Consider the following 27,393-nt stretch of genomic DNA (forward strand, 5'->3'; position numbering starts at 1 on the left):
TTGCTAAAAACTGATTGTCTGCCAAAAAGTGATTACTGTCAGCAGCACCACCTGTTAAAGCTGTATTTATTGCCCAGTTTATACATCTATATAACGTAGGCCTATACTATGCATAATATTGTTTGTGATGTTTATATGTGTTTGATTGTGTCTAATATCCTTTATTTAGGCCTATATTTGGAAACTAGACTATAATAAACAGACTGACGGATGAATACATATTTTCTGACATGTTATGCTGTAAGGTTTTCAAAAGGTTTTCATAACCCCCCAAAAACTGAACGAAATTACACAAGGAACCCGACTAATAATAATTCAAATGAAAATGAAATGTGGTTTTTCTAAAGCAGTGTTTCCCAAACTCTGGGCCGGGACCCAATTTGGGTCGCCAACTGGTCGTCATGGCAACTCATTACCGTATGTTTTTTGTGAATTTGGGTCCCAGGGAGACACAAAATTGATCTTTTGGGTTCAGGAGAGTTTAGGGTGATGGTTTGTGGCCATTTTCTCTCCACATCGACCTATCGGTAATTACTTTTTAATGAATAGTTGTAATGAAACATTACATACCAACACTGAACAAATTACAAACCAGCTATGAACACAAATATCCATTTTGTGTTTCTGTCTTCTTTAATTCTTCTTTTTATGTTATTAGAAATTGTTTTATTCTCGTTTAAATCAATGTGAATGGACACGTGTGCAATTCAAGAAGACTGTAGGCTGAGTCTTTGTGTTTGTCACTAAGGAATTGAGTGACATTAAAAAACAAAAAGAACACGATAAAGACAAGATTTATTCAGTTCCAGAGATGTGTGAGAGTTGTTGTTTTTCAGTCCTTTGAGTTTGCTGGTGTTAGCAGTCGATTGAAGATGCTCTGGTTACAGGTGATGAGTCTCTGGCCTGGGAAAGTATCTCTAGCACAGCTGTTGGATGCACCTTGTAAGATCTCAATGTTTCATATTTTCACATTGTCAACTATATACAGTACTTAGACAGCAAGATGTGTTTTCAATGGGTGTCATATGCCTTTGGTTTATGCAACTATACTCTTAAGTTGTCAATAAAAATGACTTGCCAGATCTTCATGTGGTCTTTCTCCTTAGAACGCCATTGTCTAGGTTTCACAAGACAGACCAACGCCATCCAACAGTCATGTGACTGGTGCTTTACAAGACACAACATTCCCATTCAGGTCGTAAGCATGTAAGGCTTGCTGCGATATTTTCCTCTGGCCAGTTCATTACAGTCCCTTCTTCGCACACAAGCAGCTTAGCTTATATCTCTGACACGTGCGCGTGCATGCGCGCGCGCACGCGCGCACGCACGCACGCACGCGCGCGCACACACACACACACACACACACACACACACACACACACACACACACACACACACACACACACACACACACACACACACACACACACACACACACACACACACACACACACACACACACACACACACACACACACACACACACTTTCACAGATGCAGAAGTCAATACTGTCACTCAGATTGGGTCCGGTTGATGGATCTCTGGTCTTGACTCACGTGTGTCAGATCTCTCGTTAAGGTGAAGAAAGGATTGAGTGGATCAAACACTTAATCAGACAAGGATCATGGCCATCGCACACTTGTTCTGGTGAGGGTGTGGTCTGGTTCTGGTGAGGGTGTGGTTCTGGTGAGGGTGAGGGTGTGGTCTGGTTCTGGTGAGGGTGTGGTTCTGGTGAGGGTGTGGTCTGGTTCTGGTGAGGGTGTGGTCTTTACAGGTGAAGCGTTGAGGTTGTCACAGCAGCCCGTGGTGCGGAGCAGAGTCAGATAATCTTGACGACTGGGAAGTATTTGTGAGCCGAGAAGTCAAACTCTGGGAGAACCTACGGATGGAGAGATTTGCAATACACGATTACGCACAGCTGTTACAGAAGACACCTAAAATAAGACTATCAAGTTGCCTGTCAATTATAGTTGTAGTTGATTTTAGGAGTTCTTATATCGAGGCTTAAATTCAGCTCATTCAAATTTGGAGAAAAAAAACCCGCTTCAGAGCAGAAGGAAGTTCGATGGTATTTGACCAATCACGACACATGTAAACATAATCGAGGCAGGGGGTTGGTGAAATTAGTAGATATCCCGCCTTATTTTTTGACTAACTTTGAGACCTCCGAAGCACAGACAGTTAGGTGGGAGCATTTGCAAATTGCAGGAGCCAACGTGTCTCTTCTTGAGAGACTGTTCGACACACATCACAGGATTATTATTCGTTATTATTTTGTGTCTGTCTTGAGAGACTGTTAGACACATACATTACAGGATTATTATTCTTTATTATTTTGAATCAAACATCCATTCCAGAATTAGAATCTGCTAACCGAGTGTTGAACCACTGTCACCCCACTACTGGCTTGGTTTACATTTACATTTATTGTAAATGTGACTTTGAAGTTTGAACTTTTTTTTTAAGTTGCTAATTGTTCACATGATTCAAGATGTTTTATTGTCACTCCGGTTGCAAGTACACTGGTGTGAAACTCTTACTGGTTGTAAAAATAGGAGCATAACAGACTCATCAGCAAGTCTTAACATATTAAAAATTATAATACTATTAATACCAAAGGATAAGGGCTCTAAGGAAAATGCGTATCATGTTACCTTGGTCTCCTTCTTGTGACCTCCGGCCAGTAGCTTCATCACTACAATGTTGGGCTTGGCCACTTTCAGGATACGGTTCACCTGTTACCAACCAATCATAATTGGTTATTAATCTTTTGTACTGTAGAAGACAAAGGAGTGGGCAAACACATTGCTCTTCAGTAGCATAAAAGTCAAACTACGGAAGGTTGTTGCAATACAGCAGCACAGTGTTGTGAACCTCTGCACAAAAACACAGCGTTATAATGTTCCCGCACCAGTTAAATGTTACCCACATTATCAATAACATTCATACTAAGACATCATTAAGACAGATTAGTGGTCTGCATGGACCAATTCTCCAGACTGGCCTTGGTCGCTTACATAACATAATCAGGTAGTTTTCCAACTTGTCCCGGAGAGATTTTTTGCAACTAGACAGGCTATAAAGAATCTACAGTATTAAGGGTCGTTTCAACAGGGAACGTGTATTTGAGCAGCCAGTGCCTTTCTGCAATCATTCTCTATTGTAAGGACACACTAGTAGGCACGCTCCTCTTTCAGGGACCGCACCTGGCGTTTAAGCACTCTTGGCGGCTAGTGTTTTTGGGCGGAGCACTCTGGGCGTCTCAAGCTGAAAAAAGTTGAACATTTGGAGGAAAAGCACAAACAGACGAAACTAGCTGGCTACCGTCCGTGTGACCGTTGCGTCCTGACCTGTACTGCACGCGACGGCAAGGCAAACCCCCCCAAAACAAAAGTAAAAAACGCTCCGTGCGCTGTGCGCGTTGAAAGTGCCCTGGACATGATTTCCAAAGCGTTCTGATCTGAAAAACACGTTTCCTATGGACACAGCCACTTATTCTATCTCCTTCCTATTGCAAAGGCATGAAGCTTTGGACACTGTAAACTAGTGAAGGTCCGGGGAACATTGGTGTGATCCCATAAGACTGTTCTCATTAATTTACAATATTATAGAGTTAATCAAAGGTTGACAATTAAACTAAAGAAGTAGTGAAGAATTGGGGGACTCAGTTCCTGAGCAATGGAATGTCATACACTGAACTAGTCATATTTGCTAACCTCGGGGTCTGGGCTGACTGAACTAGTCATATTTGCTCACCTCGGGGTCTGGGCTGACTGAACTAGTCATATTTGCTCACCTCGGGGTCTGGGCTGACTGAACTAGTCATATTTGCTCACCTCGGGGTCTGGGCTGGGCACGTTTTCTAGGATGAGCTTGGCCTGCTGGAAGTGTTTGCTGGCTGCCAGGTAGAGGTCAGCAGAGCCCGGCGGAGGATTGTACTTCTTCAGATCGGACATCTCCTGTCGGAGGCAAGAAGAGGGGGAGGAGAGGAGAGAGGTGCAGGGAAGGCAAGGAGTAGAGTAGGGAGGGGAAGGGAAAAAGAAAAAGAGTGAGAGAAAAGCGTCTGACTGGATATACTCCAGTGTACTTGTACACAACTGTGTGCACAGACGGACACAGATAAACGCACACTACCTTGAACTGGATATAGTGCACAGGTGGGGGGGTGACCACGCTGTTGAAGGGGGCGAAGCGATGCTCGTAGCGGACCTGCTCGCTGTCCAGCTCAAACTGAGGCTTACGCACCTTCCCATCCATATCCAACGCTACCATGGTCTGCAGAGCGACGGAGAGAGGAGGAGAGATAGAGAGAGCGGGGGGGTGAATTACAGGTGGGCATAAGATGAGGGGTCTATTAGAGATGGAATAACCGGTATTATTATATTGCGGTATAAAAAATAACGATTGTGACGCCGCCTCTAATTTGAATTATCGTGACCATCGCAATAATAGCAACTTGTTTTCCACAAACGCTGGACCCCTCTAAAAATACTTCTATTTTAGATGCTGAAGTTTTTACAAGCCAAACCAGCATTTTATATTTTTCTTTTAATCAAAAAGAAGAAAAGTTAAATATTTTACATGTTTTTTTGTTTACATATTTTCTACAGATTTAAAACATGGTTACAAAAAGAGTATTCCTCTTGTGATTGATTATAAATATTATTTTAATTAACGAAAGTACAAAGTGCCTACTACAGTATGCTTTTAAGGTTTTCATTGTATAAATAATTATGGGGATGTTTGATACTATTATTTTCACCAGGATAATTGTATGATCGGCACATGCCACATGTGTGTTTTTTTTTAATAATAATCTTTACGTCCTACCTTGTACATGCCAGCACACATGTTCTGGTAGGCTTGGCTCATGGTGATCTCCTTGCTGAGTGGGCGAACTGCCGAAGAAACCCAAACACAACATCAATATCTGCTTTTAGCCGGCATAGTGCCTCCCTGTGGATGCAGGCTCATACAGTGTGGTCGTGTCATGCAGAGAGGCTCCCAGCAGGACCTACCTTTCTTCTTCTTCTTGGTCTTCTTGCTGCTGCGTCCTTTCTGCTGCTCCTCCAGGATCCTCTCCTCTGCCATCTGAGAGGAGTCTGCTCTGCTCAGAGTGGACATCAGCCAGGCATACAGGAACTCTGACAGGTACCTACACACACGACACGGACACACACACACACACACGACACGGACACACACACACGGACACACACACACACACACACACACACACACACACACACACACACACACACACACACACACACACACACACACACACACACACACACACACACACACACACACACACACACACACACAGGCACAAAAAACAGTCATTCAATTCCACTCTGGAGGCATTTTGATGCCAACCAGGTCCAGACTGACACTCCATTTACACCAGATATTAAAATGTGATCTGTATCCGGACACGTTCATACCTGCCAACATTGGGCTGTGAAAAAGAGGGAGATTTTCTGGGGTATCAGTGAATGGCTTATCCTCAACGTACCCCCCACCACAAATTAATAGAACAAATACAAGGTTGTACAGTAAAATACTTTGCTTAAATTCATAGCTCACAGTCAAATAAATACCTGTAATGATAAAATAAAATAATCATACATGTACAAAAGAGCTGATGAAAAGTGAGCATCTAAAATTTACATCACAAAAATGATCAAGTGCAAACATTGAGAGTGTCAGTGAATATGGAATATGGTAGAAGTTCCCCTCTGTGCTTCCACGGCTTGTTTGTGTTTAGCATCAATGTTTAGCATGTTTGCTAACGTAATTTTTGCATATCATACATAGCTTGCAAAACGACATAGCCCGACATAGCTTGCAAAATGCATAGCTTGCAAAATGCATAGCTTGCAAAACATAGTTTGCAAAACGCATGGTATTTGCTTAATGTGGCTAGCGGTTAGAAACAGGAAGGTCTTGCACTGAAGTTTGGCAGCGCATCTCTTCTTCTTAGGACATGTTTGACTGTGGTCCTCCACCGAGAGCTTGAGCGAGTGCAGTGACGCAGTTACGCACCGCGCGTCACTCGTCACTGCCTCTGGGTTGCGTTGCCAGATACCACGACACATATCCTACAAATCGGGAGATTAGCGGGAGAAATTATCAATCAGGAGCACAGCGGGAGAAAGGGTTAAAAATCAGGAGATTCCCACGTAAATCGGGAGTGTTCGCAGGTACGCACGTTATCCCGGTAATAAACAATCTGATCTTGCCTTTGCGTTTACACCTGGTATTTTTGGTGCGTTCTCGTTATCCTCAGTGAGACCGGATGTCTGTCCTCCAGAGCAAAACCTGCGCATGAGTATTTGAGATCGTGCACATGCTACTGCCTGATCAATGCTCTACAAAGATGATTAAGGGAGACAAGAGGTAACTCCGGTCAAAATGAATAGGCTCAGTGGAGATGTGTCCAATGCTGCCCAAAGCAGACCTCAAAAATAAATAGCCTAAATTAAATACCCTATGTTAAAGGTTAGGCTATATGTTAAAATGTTAAATATTGGTAGGAGAAAAAAAAACTTTAGGCACCGTGGTCTGCTTACTTATCCCCACAAATGATGGCGGAAGTAGCTAGTGAGTGAATCTCTGTACATTAATCTGGAGTGACACATCACAAATCACATCTCACAGCTTTGAAAGGATAGCTATCCTCTCTGCACCACGCAGGTATGGATGCCAGCACATTGTACGGATTGCGTTTACACCTACCTACGTTCCGAACGCAATGCGAGGCAGACTACCTCCAGATGTGGTCAGGGCCAGGCAGATCCGATCACATTCCGATCACAACACATTTACCGCTTCCATGTGTTTTTTCCTTATCCGGATACAGATTGCATTTTAATAGCGGGTGTAAGTGGTGTCAGAGTGTGCGCTCTTACCAGTAGATGTAGTAGTACTCGTGCATGCTGTACAGCTCCAGTTCAAAGCCACTCAGCAGGTACTGGATCATGATCCTCAGGTTGTGATAGAGGATCCAGGTGCCCAGACAGGCCAGATGCTGCCTCTGAGGCTCCAGCTTCATCAGCAAGCCGTGCAGTGCTGCATCCACCTTCTCCGCCTGCAGGGCCAAACACACAGACACAGTATGTGGTTTGATAATCGATTACTCGAAAAACACAACATGAGGTTTGTGCATCGTGTTCTATAATTTGTCCTAAACAAACTAGTGCTGACACGACCTAAAAAAAAAACATATCCACACTGCTGAAAATATGTAATCTGATTTTGAACTGACCATTTTTTTCTCTGAGCTTTATCAGAAGCATTTACAAAGTCTCATGATCCACTGTGAACACCTACAGGAGCCATTCCCAACCTGTGGGAATGGCCCTCTTCCAATACCTTTGCTGCCCACCAGTGGGCCCCGAAGGTATTGCAGGGCCGTGAAGGCATACCTGCCAACACTCATAATTTTTAACCCTTTCTCCCGCTGTGCTTCCGATTGGTAATTTCTCCCGCTAATCTCCCGATTTGTAGGATATGTGTCGTGGTACCTGGCAACCCAAGCCAGAGGCAGTGACGAGTGACACACGATGCTTAATAGACCCTTTTCACGGGTGTCATTTTGTGTCGAAAAGGCAGAATAAACACAGGTGCAAGCAAAACACTAATGAGGGTTTCCAAATTCCAATCATGGCTGTTGGAAACCCTCATTAGTGTTTTGCTTGCACCTGTGTTTACCCTGCCTTTTCGACAGAAAATGGCCCCTGTGAGAAGGGTCTATTGCGTCACTGCACTCGTTCAAGCTCTTGTGGAGGATCGCAGTGAAAAAAATAAATAAAAAGGAGGACCACCGTCAAACACGTCCCAAGAAGAAGAGATGCGCTGCCAAATTTCAGTGTGAGACCTTCCCGTTTCTAACCGCTAGCCACATTAGCAAATACCATGCGTTTTGCAAGCTAGTGTATGTTTTGCAAGCTATGCATTTTGCAAGCTATGTCAAGCTATGTCGTTTTGCAAGCTATGTAGCCATTACGTCAGGAAAATGACGTTAGCAAACATTGATGCCAAACACAAACAAGCCGTGGAAGCACAGAGGGGAACTTCTACCATATTCACTGACACTCTCAATGTTTGCACTTGATAATGTTTGTGATGTAAATAAAATTTTAGATTCTCACTTTTGATCACATCTTTTGTACATGTTGTATACGCATATGTGTGTGTGTGTGTGTGTGTGTGTGTGTGTGTGTGTGTGTGTGAGAGAGAGTGATATGGATATGTATGTAGTGGGATGGAGGGTAGGAGGGAGAGGGGCTTGGCCTTTGTGTACAAATGAAAATATATATGTATAAAAAGAAAAAAGAAAAAGTTTTATAAAAAAAGAAACATTGTGACAGATTTTGGCAGGAAAAAGAGAAGAAAGAAACAGAGATGGACAACAGGTGGCAGCAGAGGAAAAGGAAGCGCACCTCATCCTGCAGCGTGGCAAACTCTTCAAGAATGTGTCCCAGCTTGTCTCTCTGCCGAGCTCGGTTGTGTCCGTGGATCTGGATCAGACTGCAGAACGGCTGTGGGGAGAAATGACAGATACACACATTCATGCAAATGATATCAACACTATCAAACGCCGATAGCTTTTCTCACAGTTTCAATGGCACATCCAACATTGGAAAACTGCACAGTCTTGAAATCAATCCTTTGATTCCACTTGATGCTACAGCTCCCATCAGCATCTGTTTTATAGATCTCCTCATAAGCATTCAGTGGAATTCAACTGGGGAAGCAGACTGACGCTGTAGTGAAAGCAACGGTTCAGCTATATTTAGAAACAGGAGAGACCACATAACATTTCACTCGGACTAAAACGTAAAGATATTGCAGATTTAAGGAAAATATTTTTTCTATGTTGTTGTTGTTTTTTTTTGTTTTGGTCCAAGGTAAATGTTCTATGGTCTCTCCCGATTCTAAATATAGCTGAACCGCTTGGTTTGACCAAGTAAAACTATTTTTTATGAGCATTCTACGAAATGTCTATGGGAAAATAAATGGCAGATGAAAATCTGTGGTACACTGCTGAAGCAGGAAGTGATGTTCACTTTGGCTCTCTATGGGCATGGAGTCAGGTAACATACCCTGGAGGAGTGTGTGACAAAGGAGTCAATGTAGTCCTTCGCCTGGTGGTTGTTGAAGAGACAGCACCTGGAGAAGCACAGGCACAGGCAGAGGCACAGGCACACACACACACACACACACACACACACACACACACACACACACACACACAGAATAACTAAACAAGAAAGGCTGCAGATCGCTCTCTTACACACAGCAATGGACAATGCAATGAAACAACACTTACTTGAATAGTGCGGAGTGATTCACATGGCAAGGACAGGGTTCAACATAATGTCAGACTTACTTGCTGGAGAGGACAGGTGGACTGACGAAGTATCTGAGAGCATCTTTGATCATGTCCTGCATCAGGTGGGTCCCAAACACTTTCTTATTATCAATGAGGAAAGTGGTCTGGAGTTAAAAAGACAATTCATTTAGTTTTCGCCCTGGGTTTTGAATGAATATCCTATTGTGTGTGTGTAGCATAATCTGAAAGTCATTTTTACATATCATTACAATAGTCTGATAAATTGTTGCATTTGTGCCGATTATAAAAACGGTAAGGACACTCTAGGTGACAGAGGAGCAACCCTTATAACTAGACCAATCAGAGGAAAGAATACAAGGGGTGACTTAACAGATGCACCAATCAGAACAGATTATTAGCTTACCTGTAGTAAAGACCTGGAGAGCACACAGGGAGACTGCTCACTGAACTCACAGAAGAAGTCCTGGAAAAGCCACAAACGCAACGCAGGTTGGTGGTGTGTGTTCTTACCAGAATGCCATGCAGGTTGGTGGTGTGTGTTCTTACCAGAATGCCATGCAGGTTGGTGGTGTTGATCACGTCACAGACGGTCTTGATGCGTTCTATGAGCTTGCTAAAGTAGGCCACCATGTCCTCCCTCTTGATGATCTTGGCGTAGCGAGGAAAGGTGGGGGGCAGCAGTCTCTGGTTGACCAGTGGCTCGAAGCCCATCATGATGGGGTGGTCTGCGGTGCCCAGAGGTAACACACAGGTGAGGACTGGTCCACAGTAAGGAATAGAAACAACTCTGGATTTGTGAAAATGTGTTTCACAGTTCCTCCAGGATCACCCCCCTCTTCGAGTTTTTGTGTGATTATTACCATCAGAAATGGTAGATTTTGCAGACGCTTTTCTCAAAAATGCAAACCAATTTGTTAAGTTTTATGTGATTTTGTTTTACGTGATTCTTTTGCAGTAAAATTATGGAAACTGCAAAAATTACAAGTTGACGAACTTGTTTTGGCGTTTTTGCAGAGAAAATGCAGGGATTTGAAAAATTACAAGCCCCCGCAAATATTGCAGAGATTGTTTGAATTTGCATTAATTATGGCGATCACAAAATCACAATTTCCTGGAGGGACTGGTTTCAGTGGTAAAAACAGTAGTCAGTGTGTACGTGCGTGTGTGCATGTTTGCATTTCCTTCTTCACTGGTATCTGGTTCTGTAGCTGGTTGAGTTGACATGCCGACCACTTTATTGGAGGACTGGAGGGCAAGAGTGTTTATACTATATGAGAACTTGCATGTGTGTGTGTGACAGGTCCTTTGGTTGTGTTGTTGTGACTGGTTTACAAGATGAACTGGAAACATGTGTGGTATGTGTGTGTGTGTGTGTGTGTGTGTGTGTGTGTGTGTGTGTGTGTGTGTGTGTGTGTGTGTTTATAGCTGGTCCTTTAGTACTGTAATTTTATGCATCATGCCAAGCCAAGCACTCACTTGGCTTGACTGGATGGCTGAAAGACATGAGAGTGTGTGTGTGTGTGTGTGTGTGTGTGTGTGTGTGTGTGTGTGTGTGTGTGTGTGTGTGTGTGTGTGTGTGTGTGTGTGTGTGTGTGTGTGTGTGTGTGCATTACCTCCTTTAGTGGGGTCATTTTGTGACTGGATGCCGTGTTGAATACTGGAATGGATAGCTGATAAGAGGTCAGATGCCTGAACCATGAGCTTCTGGGCTTCACTCACTGAGCTGGTCTGATCGGAATACAATCATAAATACAAAACAAACCAACAAAACATGCATGCAAGCAAGCACGCGTACGCACGCACACACACACACACACACACACACACACACACACACACACACACACACACACTCACACAACCAATGTCCGTAAGTACATGTGATTCTGTCATTAAACTCTTCACTGGTGAGTATAAAGAACATTGTCAATGTCTAATTAGTGTGTGTGTGTGTGTGTGTGTGTGTGTGTGTTTACACATTACCTCTTTCTTAGTAAAGGCGATCAGTGCGGTCAATAGAAGGCGTGAGAACTTGATTCTGTTGAAAAGTGCCAAACACTGCTGATGCTGGGAAGATAAAGTATATGGAGAGTTTAAACAAGCACATGCACGCACGCACGCACGCCCGCCCGCCCGATACACCAAATTAGAAATATATATTTTGTTTAGGTCACCATCAAAGAGATTAGTCCATTTTTGGATGCCCCCCCCCCCCCACCCCCCCCTCCCCATTATTATTATTATTGGGGAAACGGCTGGGAATTCCAGAGACTGGGTCTCTAAAGGCGGTCTCAATCCCACAGTCTGATAGCTAGGAGACGGGACAGGTTTAGATAAGACAGACAGAGACTGGGTCTCTAAAGGCTGTCTCAGTCCCACAGTCTGATAGCTAGGAGACGGGACAGGTTTAGATAAGACAGCCAGAGACTGGGTCTCTAAAGGCTGTCTCAGTCCCACAGTCTGATAGCTAGGAGAAGGGACAGGTTTAGATAAGACAGACAGAGACTGGGTCTCTAAAGGCTGTCTCAGTCCCACAGTCTGATAGCTAGGAGACGGGACAGGTTTAGATAAGACAGACAGAGACTGGGTCTCTAAAGGCTGTCTCAGTCCCACAGTCTGATAGCTAGGAGACGGGACAGGTTTAGATAAGACAGACAGAGACTGAGTCTCTAAAGGCTGTCTCAGTCCCACAGTCTGATAGCTAGGAGACGGGACAGGTTTAGATAAGACAGACAGAGACTGGGTCTCTAAAGGCTGTCTCAGTCCCACAGTCTGATAGCTAGGAGACGGGACAGGTTTAAATAAGACAGACAGAGACTGAGAGGGGAGGCTTGGCATTTATTTCAATAATATTGACAGGAACAAATGGGGAAAGTAGGCTGAACTGGCAACCGCCAAGGACAGTTCCAACTTCCAACCAGGCAATCTGATTGGCCAACAATGTTGAATGAAAATGTGGACCACACCTGCCCATGTTTTTACGGATTGTGTTAGCAGAGACAATACTTTTTCCTCACTTTCACCTGATCCTTATTATGTAGTCCTATGTCTCCTGTGTTGAAGGGAACTTGCAGCCATGTGTGTCAGAACAAACACCTTTTAAATAAGACGTTGTTGTGTTATCTGTATATTTTGCAGAGTCTTGATATGAAAATAGAAGGATATTTTTGATGATCATTAGTGACACTGGCAGATAGTTACCAGCTATTTCTGAAAGCCACATAACACACTGACTGACATAGTGCATCCCCATAGTAGTTAATCTACTACTGAATACAGCCAGAGACTGGATATTAGTACCAATAGAGTTTAGGCCCTCTTCCGGGTTCGGCGTGGGACCTCGGCATGGGTCCTTATAAAAGGAAAACTCCTTTTATAAGGATTTTACGAAACGTCTATGGGGAAATGAATGGAGAATTCAGGCTCTATAGAGAGTTGTGGTTTCAGATGGTCTCAATTTGGCTCCAGAAGCATTTCCATGCAGCAAAATGACAAACAGATCTGCAGCAAAGACAACAAGACGTGTAGAAATGAACTGAATTACCTCCAGCTCGACCTCTGGGTCCCGCTGCTCACCCTGTCGGCTGCGTGTGCTCTGAGGGAGAAACAACCAAACTAAGTCATCATCAGGAGCAGCATTGGCATCAGCAGCAGCATTTCAGTGAAATTGCAAAGCACTGAGACTTAAACAGGTCAAGAGCAGTCACCTTAACTCTCCTCTGTAACTCCTCCTCCACGTCTTTCAGCATACCTGGTAGGATGAACGCACGCAACAATAAACACGCGCCCCAAATAACAAAAGCAAAGAAAATGTCAATGTAGGAAAGAAAATGACGATTATATTCCTTCTTCCTCAACCGACAGTACACGACTTGAGCGTTGCACAGTCACAGTATACATAAAGTTGCAGAGTTACTGGAATATTATGGGATAGCGCTCGTACCTGTCACCCGGAGGTCCGTGACATTGTTGGCCATCTTGAAGCCATAGGTCATGGCCTGGAAATCCTCCTGTAACAAGAGAGAAAGCAGATGATGACTCAGACTATATAATAAACAACATTGAATCATCAACAGCAACAGCAACAGCAATTCATGTTTGCATGAATGGAAACCTGCACAGGATCATTTGCATGTCTCAGAAATGCAAAATGCCTGATGGAAGACACAGAAACACACCAGCAAGACAAGGGTTATAAAAAAAAAGCTGCTTACCTCCTCGAACACAGCGGCCTTGTTGACTTTCTCGCGGGCGATGTCACACACCTTGAGGATGCCCAGGGCGAAGGCTTTGAGGGCCGGGTCCTCGATCAGGTCGGGGTTGTGGACGTACAGACAGGTGAAGACCGTCTGGGCCAGGGAGTGTCCCTCCAGCCATGTGATCTGAACACACACACACACACACACACATGAATACAGGGGTTCCCGCGCTGGACGAGATGTAAAATTCCTTTCTGTGATTATGTCAAAGTGTCTCCATGTCCTAAAATGTTTTATTATTATTTCTGGGTTTGTTGTTGCTCTTCAGCTGGGAAAAGCTCTAAAGAGGTAAACAAGCTGCTTTCCCCTACAGTTGGGCTTGTTATGGAGAGGCCATATAATGTGTAAAAACAGCTCAAAACAAATCATCTAATGCCATGAATGTGTGACAAAGCTGTAAAATGCATTTTCGTATATACTCCTTTAAGGTCCTCCCTTAAGATTCCCTGGTGATCCATGAGTTCCCAAGATCATTCCCTGACTTTCACTGTCTGAAATAGACTTCTCTGAATGCCGTGATATTTCAGGAATTCTTTGACCAGTGGGAACCACTGTCCTCGAGTGAGTCACTAACTCCCCGCTCCCCTCTAGCTGACCCTGAGCCAAGTGAAAGCGACATTTCCCTGTGGATATGAGTAAAATATCATGTTTTTTATTACTATGAAAAAATGAGCATGTCATCTACAGAGAGCAAACCTCAGGGCCCATACTGCCTACGTATAGAGATGCACTTTGATGGATTCCTAACTTTAATCTGTTGGATAGCCGTCAAGCAAGTGAAACATACCAAACAGCAGAAAGATGTGTCGATGATCCCGATCATTTCAGGAAGACTCAGGTCCTTCACCTTGATGGCACCATCCTAGAAGATAGAGGGAGGTAGATATGAACAGCAGAGAACCAGGTGGAGGATCGTCTCATGTGACAGGGTCTGAATCACAAGTCAGCATTTCTGGGTTTTCCCGCGCGAAAAGCGGTGGCAAGCCTCTGATTGGCTGGCGTCATTTTAACGTGGGGATGAACAGGAACGATGTCACTTACGGGTCCTGCCTCAAGTGGCCATTCGAGGAACTACAGCTTTCAGGATCACTTCCGCAGGTTCCTCTATAAAACCCTCAGCTTGCCCACTGGTACTGCCCCATGAGTTGCCTCACGCAAATAAGGAGGTCCATGGTTGGTCAATTAATATATATGTCACACATTTTGTTTTGGTTTTAGGGGCGGTCCTTAACCACTTTTCAAGAGTTGTGCATGCCCCAGAAATAGATATGTACCTATGGCTGGATACTGTGAGACTGTGAGGATGACAAGGTTAGGCCAAGTTTGACAGTATAAACAATCAATTCACATATATGGAATCATCTGCTCTGAGGATTAGTTCAATTTACATGCATTGTGCTTTATTTTATTATTTAGATTAAAAAAATGTTTTTGGCTGGTTGAGAAAAATATATTTTCCAAGCACAGGTGTTGTGAACATCCAATTGATTGGGACAATAACAATTAACATTGTGCCACTTCAACTGACTACAAACAGGTTGATGTAACTGATGTTCTGCATACAGAGATTATACCTATTGCTAGTTTCCATCTCTGGTCCCTTGTGACATCTTGATTTTAGAGAAGAGGAAGTTGGATCTTTCAAAACTGCTCAAGTCCTTCTGGAAATCATTCTTTACCAAAACACAGCAAAAAGCTTTAAAGCAATACTGCCTTTCACAAAGTGGTATTTACAGTATATGCCAAGTTGTATGAGCCAGGAACATTGTCACTGTACAGCAGTGTGTGCAGTGATCAGTACTGTACCTTGACAGCTTGTTCGAAGTTGAGCACTTTCCTGTTGACCTGGTTGCCAATCATTCCGGCATCCATCTTTGGATCCATCATCTCAATGGCTGACATGGCTTCAAACAGGCCAAACCTGCCACCACAATACAAAAGTTAAAAGGGGCGTGTGTGTGTGTGTGTGTGTGTGTGCGTGTGCGTGCGTGCGTGCAGATATACAGATATCACTTTAAATTTGACAAGTTCATGCTCCAAACTAGAACTCCGCCAAGGCCAATAGTCTATGTACATTTTGTGAGTCGGATGCGGAGCCGCTACAAAATGTAACGGGTACTTCCTTGGCCCATGCTACACCCTTCCACAAAGGTTCATGAATGTCGGCCCAATAGTTTTTCCGTAATCCTGCTGACAAACTGACAAATGGCATGGAAAACATAACTTTACAGCCCCACGGCACTTTGTGATCAAGGCTGATAGGAAAAATGCATTTTTGCATTGTAATGTAAAACTTTTTTGGTAAGCTTTGGCTCTTTCACTAAGGGCCAGTTTTTCCCCCCATTAAAATCTATCAGAATAGCATGTCTCAATCAAGAGTGAAGTGTGCAAAACATATTTTGTCATACTCACAGTTTGTCATGAAGCAACTCCCCAAGGTTCAATTCTGCACAGAGGAACACAGAGGGAAAACGTCAGTCGTTTCATAATTGCACAATTTCTCCCACAAATACTCTCCCTCTCCCTCACTCCAGTCCACACGCACGCACGCACGCACGCACGCACACACACACACACACACACACACACACACACACACACACACACACACACACACACACACACACACACACACACACACACACACACACACACACACACACACACACACACACACACAGTCTGTACCTTTGCATGCCCCCTTGAAGTCATGTGTAATATCAACCCAGTTGGCATTGTTCTTCATCTTTTCTGGAATGCCGAGTCCCCAGCCAGCATCATCGTCTTCCACGGCCGACTTCATCACCATGGTGACCGCTAAAACAAAAGCAAACAGAAACAGAGCAAAGTTTTCCAAATATTCTCCTCTCCATCTCCGGACCCAAACTGAGTACATTTGGCCTCCGTATGGGACGTAGGCCGACTGAAAAAGATATCATGTCATGAGTGGATGCGCAGACAGAAAGCAGTGACCAAGTCTGCATCTTCATCCTCACTAAATGTGGTTCTGAGACTAGGCCTTGGTTCCCAAAAGTAAAACACTACTATGATCATATTTGACAATCAGCTTTCCAGGGGTTGAAGAGGGAAGGGGGGGGGGGGCAACAAGGCCTTTGCACTAATAAGATACAATTGGGAAACCCAGCTATATACATTTAGTTTACGTGTCATTTTCTACTTGGTACTGGCATACAAATATGCTTAAACATAAATAGATAAAGTAATCTGCTATACACTGTAGGTAGAAATAGATAGATTCAAAGATTCTCTGTGTGACCTAATGAACAGTATCTACTAGTCTCATAACATTACCAGTATTAAAAGTGTTGAGAAGTTGGCTGTGTGCAGGCATTAGCCTATACAGGACTGAAAAATACAGTAGCACTCAAACAATCATTTACTATAGACCTTCACCTTCTGTCTGGACATTCCAAAGTTTATGAAGTTTAGGCAAACATCGTCCTCATGCCTGATCAAACTCTGAACATACAGCATGGATGTATGGCACAGTCAGAACAGAATCTCAACCACTGAGCAGCCATGGATGTCTCAGTTCTCAGTCTCTATCCTAAGACTTGAATGAACTCATATGGGCAGTTGTGCACTGCATTTATAATTTCACCTACAGGTTGCTGTATGCGCTCAGTCAGAATCTTTAGCTCCCATCAATAAAGGCATGTGTTCTCAAAAAGCTAGGCATTTGCCTTGGCACGGCTTGGTATACTCATTCATGAATGTTTATATACTTCCTCATCGGCTGAAGAAGTAGTTCAGCATGAGGTCAAGTAGGACAACAGTGAAGGATTACACCACCATGCTCTGTGAAGCCGCTTGGCTTCAGAGCCTAAAAAGGTGTAAATTGCGGGCCTGAGCGCACTGGAAATTCTCTGTGACGAGACAGGCCCTTGCGAATCAGGGGCCGTGTCACTACTTTGAAGGCTAAGTGGGTAGTCTGGAAAAAACCACATCCCAATCCTTCCTGGCTGGATTTACAGCCCTGTTCAACTGCACTTGGGGGCATATTTACAGAGAATATTGATTATCTATCTACCGGTATCTATCTATCATTGCAGACGAGCTGAGAGGCAGCAGGCATAGTGCTTCAGAAAAAATGTTTTTTTAAATATGATTATGAATCCACTCATAACAATCAGGAAAGTATATCTAGGCTATTATTACCAGTCATAATTATGTAAATTGAGGAGCATATTTCTACATTTCCTTCTAAGAGCAGTAACTAGTTACTGTAGTCTAGCAGCTAGGGGTAGAAGTAGGCTAGCTAGACTCTAGCTAGCCTACTTCTACCCCACCCCCCTTATTTTCTTTTACATTATGAAGAGCAACATATAGACATACAGCCGACTGCGGTAGCAGAGGCTGAAGAGGCTGTAAGCAGTTTTTATGACATCTAGAAGGAGTTACACAAAGACACAAGGTGAATGCAACTCGGACCACTCATGCACAATATATTGATATTGTCAAACATTAACGATCTCGTAAAAAATATCAAAAATGCATCGTATGCTAACAAGCTAACGTTAACCACATTAGACGTTTCATTGTGTACAAAGCCTGAACATCAGTTGACAGACCGTTCAATGCCAGCTGTTAATGGAACATCTACAATACGAATGTTGTTATCGGTGTGTGGAATTTTCGTTGTGAAAATGAGAACGTACCTTGTTATTTCTTATTAACCATGTAGCTAAATGGATCTTCGTGAAGACGCCAGTGTCAAATGAGCAGGAATTTCTGAGCAGGAATTTCTTACTTCCGGTCAGGATTTTTCAGAATAAAAGCGATCATTCAAACTCGATAAAATACACAAATTTAAGTGATATCACACAAATTGAATAACAATACACATGGAAAAGGTTATATTCCATTTAGATCTATATATCCTTTGGTATTGTAGTACTAACTACTTCTATATTATTATATTAAGCTTGCTCCAATCAGTCAGAACACAATGAAAACGCTCCGATTTTGAATAAAGATTAAAAATCTAAAGTCAATTGTTCCAGGGCAAACTCACTTGATCCATGTAGAGACATAGCCCAGCTATCATAAGGAAGTCATCTTGAGGCTGGATGGGTGTCAATTTTTCTGTTTTGGACATGTATGTACAGTGTCAAGTGAGCAGGAATTTTATAGCTGTCCGCTCCCATTCAGAACACAATGAAAACGCTCCGATTTCGAATAAAGATTAAAAATCTAAAGTCAATTGTTCCAGGGCAAACTCACTTGATCCATGTAGAGACATAGCCCAGCTATCATAGCAAAGTCATCTTGAGGCTGGATGGGTGTCAATTTTTCTGTTTTGGACATGTATGTACAGTGTCAAGTGAGCAGGAATTTTATAGCTGTCCGCTCCCATTCAGAACACAATGAAAACGCTCCGATTTCGAATAAAGATTAAAAATCTAAAGTCAATTGTTCCAGGGCAAACTCACTTGATCCATGTAGAGACATAGCCCAGCTATCATAAGGAAGTCATCTTGAGGCTGGATGGGTGTCAATTTTTCTGTTTTGGACATGTATGTACAGTGTCAAGTGAGCAGGAATTTTATAGCTGTCCGCTCCCATTCAGAACACAATGAAAACGCTCCGATTTCGAATAAAGATTAAAAATCTAAAGTCAATTGTTCCAGGGCAAACTCACTTGATCCATGTAGAGACATAGCCCAGCTATCATAAGGAAGTCATCTTGAGGCTGGATGGGTGTCAATTTTTCTGTTTTGGACATGTATGTACAGTGTCAAGTGAGCAGGAATTTTATAGCTGTCCGCTCCCATTCAGAACACAATGAAAACGCTCCGATTTTGAATAAAGATTAAAAATCTAAAGTCAATTGTTCCAGGGCAAACTCACTTGATCCATGTAGAGACATAGCCCAGCTATCATAAGGAAGTCATCTTGAGGCTGGATGCGTGTCAATTTTTCTGTTTTGGACTTGTATGTACAGTGTCAAGTGAGCAGGAATTTTATAGCTGTCCGCTCCCATTCAGAACACAATGAAAACGCTCCGATTTCGAATAAAGATTAAAAATCTAAAGTCAATTGTTCCAGGGCAAACTCACTTGATCCATGTAGAGACATAGCTGATAGCTGGGCTATGTCTCTACATGGATCAAGTGAGTTTGCCCTGGAACAATTGACTTTAGATTTTTAATCTTTATTCGAAATCGGAGCGTTTTCATTGTGTTCTGAATGGGAGCGGACAGCTATAAAATTCCTGCTCACTTGACACTGTACATACATGTCCAAAACAGAAAAATTGACACCCATCCAGCCTCAAGATGACTTTGCTATGATAGCTGGGCTATGTCTCTACATGGATCAAGTGAGTTTGCCCTGGTACAATTGACTTTAGATTTTTAATCTTTATTCGAAATCGGAGCGTTTTCATTGTGTTCTGAATGGGAGCGGACAGCTATAAAATTCCTGCTCACTTGACACTGTACATACATGTCCAAAACAGAAAAATTGACACCCATCCAGCCTCAAGATGACTTCCTTATGATAGCTGGGCTATGTCTCTACATGGATCAAGTGAGTTTGCCCTGGAACAATTGACTTTAGATTTTTAATCTTTATTCGAAATCGGAGCGTTTTCATTGTGTTCTGAATGGGAGCGGACAGCTATAAAATTCCTGCTCACTTGACACTGTACATACATGTCCAAAACAGAAAAATTGACACCCATCCAGCCTCAAGATGACTTCCTTATGATAGCTGGGCTATGTCTCTACATGGATCAAGTGAGTTTGCCCTGGAACAATTGACTTTAGATTTTTAATCTTTATTCGAAATCGGAGCGTTTTCATTGTGTTCTGAATGGGAGCGGACAGCTATAAAATTCCTGCTCACTTGACACTGTACATACATGTCCAAAACAGAAAAATTGACACCCATCCAGCCTCAAGATGACTTCCTTATGATAGCTGGGCTATGTCTCTACATGGATCAAGTGAGTTTGCCCTGGAACAATTGACTTTAGATTTTTAATCTTTATTCGAAATCGGAGCGTTTTCATTGTGTTCTGAATGGGAGCGGACAGCTATAAAATTCCTGCTCACTTGACACTGTACATACATGTCCAAAACAGAAAAATTGACACCCATCCAGCCTCAAGATGACTTCCTTATGATAGCTGGGCTATGTCTCTACATGGATCAAGTGAGTTTGCCCTGGAACAATTGACTTTAGATTTTTAATCTTTATTCGAAATCGGAGCGTTTTCATTGTGTTCTGAATGGGAGCGGACAGCTATAAAATTCCTGCTCACTTGACACTGTACATACAAGTCCAAAACAGAAAAATTGACACCCATCCAGCCTCAAGATGACTTCCTTATGATAGCTGGGCTATGTCTCTACATGGATCAAGTGAGTTTGCCCTGGAACAATTGACTTTAGATTTTTAATCTTTATTCAAAATCGGAGCGTTTTCATTGTGTTCTGAATGGGAGCGGACAGCTATAAAATTCCTGCTCACTTGACACTGTACATACATGTCCAAAACACAAACATTGACACCCATCCAGCCTCAAGATGACTTCCCTATGATAGATTGATTGATTGATTTATATTTAGTACAATAGTATTACATAAAGTATGTGACAAAAAGTAGTACAAGGATAAAGAACACAGACAGTTGTTCAACTGATTTTCACTGTGGTCCCAAGAAGGATACAAAGAACATTTAATAGGCTACCTACTTCTCACAAGACCACATTGTTCATGCTTTGCATAATGGGTCACCTAGCCTAGCCTATAGCTTGATAATCTCTTCTATTGATGTCTTCCCTATAGAGGCCATAATCAGGTGAGAGGTAGGCCTAGCCTCTATTGACCAGTGTGAGCTATCGACACACCCTGTTAAGCCTTTCAAGAAATAACACACGGTCTCCTTTGTACAGTATGTCTATTTTCATTCAAACATTAAACTAGAGGTTTATCTTAGTGTTCGTATGTTCATTATATTGGACATAGTTACATTTCTACTTCAATTTTTATGGTTAAAAAAAACGAACTTTATCATGCTTTTACTTTGAAGGCAAAATCATTAAACCCGAGTGAAATTCCTGCTGGCCGGAAGTGAAATTCCTGCTCATTTGACGCTCGTCTCGAAGACTGGAGAGACGGCGGCGCACAAATGCAACGTCATAGGTCTATGCCAACCCTCCCTGGGACATGTAGTCCTTCATCAAAACAATAAAAGGCGTTGATAAAACATATGGCTGTTTTGGGGCTTGCAGATATAAAACTCAATACATTTTTATATTTTTACCGTTATCAAGGTGCTTTTTGGTCCCGCAAGTGCTTTTCAATCGAACGTAATTTCTGCGCGACCACTTCCCCCAAAACTACAAGCGGTAATCTCGCGTTGTTTCCCCCTCTCCACTGACAGCTCCCTCTGACAGCTGCTCCAAAAACGAGCAGGGTTTGGAGCTTGGAGGCTTGTATCATCACAACATCAGGGCGTTTCAGGCAACGCTCCACAGCGGTACCCTTTGTCAGGGAATTGCTTCGCCCTCAATGGGACAACAATTCCTTTTCATGCAGGTTCGTAAATACTCGTTGTTTTAAATCACTTTAGCTTACGTTGCCTGGCTGATCTTTATCTAGCATTAGCGTTTAGCATTCGTCCGTTAGCTAGCTAGCTGGCGCAGGCAAACGGCCGTTTACTGAGTGACCCGTTCAGCAGGTGCAGCGCATACGAGCCTCTGCTGCTAGTCCTCTCGTAAAAAAAACATGCCTAACTGGTTACCTTGCTTATAATAGATCAGTGTTTGTGACTGACTAACCCAAATGTCCAGGCGGCCAGCTAGGTGTTGTGACAATATTATGCATTTGCCAGATAGTAGGTAGATAAGGCCCCCTTTCTCTACATAACTTGACACCTAAAGTTAATTAGTAGCTATCTAATGCAGCATCCACTTGGCCAGTTTGCAGTGGCTGCTGTAGTTAATCATTCATCCACTATCATGTTTTTACTGGTTGTGGTGGGCAGCCTCATGCTTGTATGTGGGGTGTTTGGCTGCACAGCCAGCTATGATCTTTATCTTGTTTTTGCACTAGCTAGGTCAGCTAATGTTACAGGCTTAGAGCAGTGTTGTTCATAATCTCATCTCATAAATGCCCCTGTGTGTCACTGTCTGGTCTAAAACTATTTGGGAGATGTGTGATCATGCAATAGCTATATACTTGCTGTAGATGTAGACGTAGGCTACTTGCTACATGTTCTTTGCTTGATACACCGTAATGAAGCTGGCAGTTGTAGCTGTGTTGCATTTAGGTATTATATTATTAAAGCTATACTAATTTATAGCTTAGATCTCTGCTTTTAACACACACACACACACACACACACACACACACACACACACACACACACACACACACACACACACACACACACACAACCAATGTCCGTAAGTACATGTGATTCTGTCATTAAACTCTTCACTGGTGAGTATAAAGAACATTGTCAGTCTATGTCACACACACACACACACACACACACACACACACACACACACACACACACACACACACACACACACACCCCTCTGGTATTTTTTTTTAACCATAGCTCTGGTATTTATTTTCCTAAGTGCTTATAACGCTTGTAATGCTTTTCCTGTTATTGCCCCTAGTGTTTAGTTACTTGTATAAAGCTAGCTTTTGTTTCTAGACACCTGAAATCTGCAATGTGCACCAGAGCCCCCTTTTTTGTTTTTAACTGGTCAAGGGAGGTGTTTGGAATCTGTCCTGTTACACTGAATATGAGCCATTTTATGAGTTTTGGTCCATTTGAATTTGGCATTGTTGCAGAGCTGATGGCAGCATGAGAGACTCCAGCAGAGGGAGTACATTGATTGGGATATCTTTTGTATCGCTCATCACAGAACTGAGCAGGTCAGTGCTCTGCTAATTTCTCTTTTCTCTTGCAGATGACCTGACATGCTGATGCTGTGAAAATGAATAAGCCCAGAATGACTACTGAGAAAGGGTGAGTAGCATTCTCATTCAGACAGAGATGGTCATAGACTAATGTGCTTGTGTACACACACGTGCACGTGCATACACAGGCTGGTATTTGTGTGTGTATGTGTATCTGTCAAAGCTCTTCGGTCACAACCATCTGTTCATGGCATTCTCTGTCTCGCTCACTGGTTGCTTGCCTTCACCCTGTCTGATTCTGCTTTTGTGCTACTTTACGTTGGCGTTTGTCTCACTACAGACAAACAAACAAACAAACAAACAAACAAACAAACAAAGGGAAACACTACAGACAAGGGTCAGTCTGGGCCAGTATACAGTAGTGTCATATACAGACTCTGGCTAGGTGAAATGTATCTTACCCTTCAGCTGGTCAGATAATCAGTGATTTGTTTTCCATACTGCATCATATTAATCTGTTATAAAGCCTTTCCTCTTAATCCAGATGAACTGATGTCACCATGTGCTTCTCTCCTTATCAGGACCAGAGTAACCAGCCTCATTCAGATTGAAATTTAAACGCGATTAAAAAAAAATTGCTCACAACACAGGAGTGAGACTCACTGCCTTCCAGTTGGTAGATAACATAGTTGACCTTGCTTGAACCAGCCATATTTATTTGTTATGATGACTAAAAATAACAGCACTTATCATAAGGCATAATATCTCAGAGTGTAATGGCAATAGGCCTGGAAAAACCTTTTCGCCATATTTGTCCATGCCAAGAGCATTACAGTGTGTAACAATAGTACATTGTATTTATTTCGGCTGCATTCCCCTCTCACTACGTCTCTCTTCATACACATTTACATTTCCGCTTTTCTTCATTCTGTCTGTCTGTCTTCATTCCAAGTCTGTCTGTCTCTCAGTCTCTGTCTTTATAAGGACATATTTTGAGAAACTCTGCTCCACTGGGTAGAATTTTTAGAGTTTTGATTTGTCTCCCATGGTGGTTGTTGCTATGCCAACAGCTGACCTTTCCCCCTGTGTCTCCAGCTGAGCACCATCTCCATAGAGTGGGAAACCACAACAGTTCTTTTTTTCCCTGTTTGGGTTTTGGCAGACTGTGTAGCTTATGTGTTAAACCATGGGGTTTCAAAGTCTGAGACTGTGGGCCTCTGATCCTTCAGGAAGGACAAACCATTTTGGAATATTTAACTTTGTACCTAGGTTTTTATGTATTTATGATCATCATTATTCAATATTTAGCTTTCTTCTGAAATCTGAATATATGAATGCATTACAAAACTGAAGCAGTTTTATACCATGGTCTGGGGGAATACTCGATTCTGATTGGCTGCAAAGTGTAGTCCTTCAGTGCCTCATCCTCTGAACACCACAGAATAGAGAGCCAAAGTGAATGTCACTTCCTGCTTCAGCACTGTACCAGAGATTTTCACCCGCCATTTATTTTCCCATAGATATTTCGTAAAATGCTTATAAAAATAGCTTTACTTGTTCAAACCAAACGGTTCAGATATATTTAGAAATAGGAGAGACCACATGACATTTCACTCTGACCGAAACGTAAAAGAAATTGTGGATTTAAATAAAATATATACATTTTTTATTTAAATAGTTTTTTTTTTTTACGTTTTGGTCGGAGTGAAATGTTATGTGGTCTCTCCTGTTTCTAAATATATCTGAACTGTTTGGTTTGAACAAGTAAAACTATTTTTATAAGCATTTTATGAAATGTCTATGGGAAAATAAATGGCGGATGAAAATCTCTGGTACAGTGCTGAAGCAGGAAGTGACGTTCACTTTAGCTCTCTATGGAAATATAACACACAAACTGCAAGACACTGCCCTCTGAACTTACTGATGGCCTACTTTGTTGTATCACATAATGTGATCATCTCACTCACATCCCATTCACTAATGTTATTCAACTCGCTACTTCAGGCCTGCTGCCAATTCCAATCCTAATTTCACTGCTTACTGTACATTGTAACTTGACATGTGACAAATGCACACCTGAGAGAAGCAGCAGCAGAAGACTCAAAACAAAATATGTGGTTAGCCAAATTAGCATGTCCACAGCATGTGGTGGGAATGGGAGATTAGCGGTTGAGATGTGGGGAAATAACCCAAAGTCAGAACTTGTTGATGGAACAATGGAGATCTTGACTGGCTAATGAATGACCCCATTTAATTGAAAGTGAAATCATTGTAAAATATGGAGATATTGAAATTGTCTGTGTGTGTGTGTGTGTGTGTGTGTGTGTGTGTGTGTGTGTGTGTGTGTGTGTGTGTGTGTGTGTGTGTGTGTGCGTGCGTGCGTGCGTGCGTGCGTGCGTGCGTGCGTGCGTGCGTGCGTGCGTGCGTGTGTGTGCGGTGCGTTGCGTTGTGTTTCCAGTGTCCCCAGTAACTCCAGGGTGCTGATGCTGCTGGGCCAACTGGAGAAGATGAGTGGGGAGGACATGGTGAAGGATGCCGAATTGGCACGACAGCTCACTGCAAAGATACTACATCTCATACAGACACAGGGTAAGAACACACACACACACGCACACACACACACACACACACACACACACACACACACACACACACACACACACACACACACACACACACAACACACATACATACAGAGGAAAATATACATACAGTGGAGGACATACACACATATAGCAGTACACATCGTTAGAAACACCACACCCATGGAAACGAACTACAAAAATAGATAAGGAAGAATCCTCCAACACTTGTTTTTCAAAGAAGAAGGGATCTCTGTGGCTGACTTCACCGGTGAGCAGTGTAAGTGCTGCCACCTCTTGGTACTTGCCAGTTTACATTATTTTATTGGTCAAATGATGGCATTGGCATGTATCCACACATTATGCTCAGAGATTATGATAAACTTATTAGGAAAAGTGTTACTTGTGATGGTAATTATTGAAACAAAGCGGTCAAATGTAAAAAAAAAAATTGACCATCAGTGTTGTTGTGGTTTTTCCATTTCTTTAGATTGAAGTAATAATGAAAGAAAATTGCATGCTGTCACACAAAAAGTCTGTATGATACAGTAGATCTATTAATAATTTCATTTGAAAACCAATGTCAGTGTTGGATCAAACGATCCAATATCTGTTTGAGCCAAGGTTTCACGTAGACTCGGTGTGACTGCGGCTTAGCAGGCTGCTGTTGTGACGCAGTACTGTATGTAGTGGCACTTGACAGGGTCACACAGAGGGGCGCTCGACTCATTTGAATGGGAGTTACTGTATTATTTACAAGCATGAGAGAATGCTGGGTGCATGGCTGGCAGAGGTGTCCCGGGATAGCGTGTCTAAAGTGTTGGAAATCCTTCAGCGGGCAGAAGTGAGGGGAAATGTACACACAGACATAAGCCTCTCAGCTTTCAACTCGGCGAGAGTGCCAGCTGACCTGCAGCCCCTGCACCCCACCCCCACCCACTCTCTCACACACACGCGCGCACACACACACACGCACACGCACACACGCACGCACGCATGCACGCACACACACACACACACACACACACACACACACACACACACACACACACACACACACACACACAACCTCTTTGCTCACTTGCTACTGTGCGATGTGCAATGCGTCTCTGTCATCGTCACCCACCCACCTACCCCGTCTGCTGGAGAGGCTATTGTGTCAGAGGGAATATTGACAACTGCTTAAAAACTTTAGCCTCTTTCACTATTATTATCCAGAAACGCACTGAAGCAAGCAACCCCCCTACACACAATGAGGGCGTGTGTCTGAGAAGCAAAAAAA

General features: G+C 42.9%; 2 protein-coding genes across 2 annotated transcripts in view; one reads left to right on the forward strand and one right to left on the reverse strand.

Annotated features, from left to right (window-relative positions):
• Nucleotides 1-786: 786 nt before the first annotated feature.
• naa35 (N-alpha-acetyltransferase 35, NatC auxiliary subunit) lies at nucleotides 787-18,351 on the reverse strand. Its single transcript, XM_083644899.1, has 23 exons — nucleotides 18,301-18,351; nucleotides 16,310-16,438; nucleotides 16,034-16,067; nucleotides 15,428-15,542; nucleotides 14,409-14,483; nucleotides 13,577-13,744; nucleotides 13,306-13,372; nucleotides 13,070-13,113; nucleotides 12,907-12,957; nucleotides 11,346-11,429; nucleotides 10,976-11,090; nucleotides 9,909-10,087; nucleotides 9,766-9,825; nucleotides 9,399-9,505; nucleotides 9,112-9,178; nucleotides 8,449-8,547; nucleotides 6,916-7,094; nucleotides 5,020-5,156; nucleotides 4,832-4,899; nucleotides 4,136-4,276; nucleotides 3,838-3,960; nucleotides 2,656-2,736; nucleotides 787-1,880 (listed from the first exon to the last, which is right to left on the reverse strand). The coding sequence occupies exons 2-23, from the start codon at nucleotides 16,428-16,430 to the stop codon at nucleotides 1,821-1,823; spliced, it is 2,175 nt and encodes a 724-aa protein (XP_083501025.1). The 5' UTR covers nucleotides 16,431-16,438; nucleotides 18,301-18,351; the 3' UTR covers nucleotides 787-1,820.
• A 5,255-nt stretch (nucleotides 18,352-23,606) lies between these two features.
• agtpbp1 (ATP/GTP binding carboxypeptidase 1) overlaps nucleotides 23,607-27,393 on the forward strand; it is a gene marked incomplete at both ends in the record, with an annotated part of 39,378 nt that continues 35,591 nt past the window's right edge. Inside the window, 2 exons of the mRNA XM_083644643.1 lie at nucleotides 23,607-23,638; nucleotides 25,997-26,118. Coding sequence (XP_083500769.1) covers nucleotides 23,607-23,638; nucleotides 25,997-26,118 — 154 coding nt within the window. The remainder of the gene's footprint in view (nucleotides 23,639-25,996; nucleotides 26,119-27,393) is intronic.

This window comes from Poromitra crassiceps, assembly GCF_964638095.1.
Source record: "Poromitra crassiceps genome assembly, chromosome: 10".
Lineage (NCBI taxonomy): Eukaryota > Metazoa > Chordata > Actinopteri > Beryciformes > Melamphaidae > Poromitra > Poromitra crassiceps.

Bases quoted from the DNA above. Each gene is read 5' to 3' on its own strand.
- naa35 (XM_083644899.1), bottom strand. From the start codon at position 16,430: ATGGTGATGAAGTCGGCCGTGGAAGACGATGATGCTGGCTGGGGACTC. The intron at 12,958-13,069 runs GTGACTGCTCTT...TTTCTCCCTCAG, and splicing joins AGTTACAGAGGAGAGTTAAG to AGCACACGCAGCCGACAGGG. The intron at 9,506-9,765 runs GTAAGCTAATAA...TTTTAACTCCAG, and splicing joins TCTCCAGGTCTTTACTACAG to ACCACTTTCCTCATTGATAA.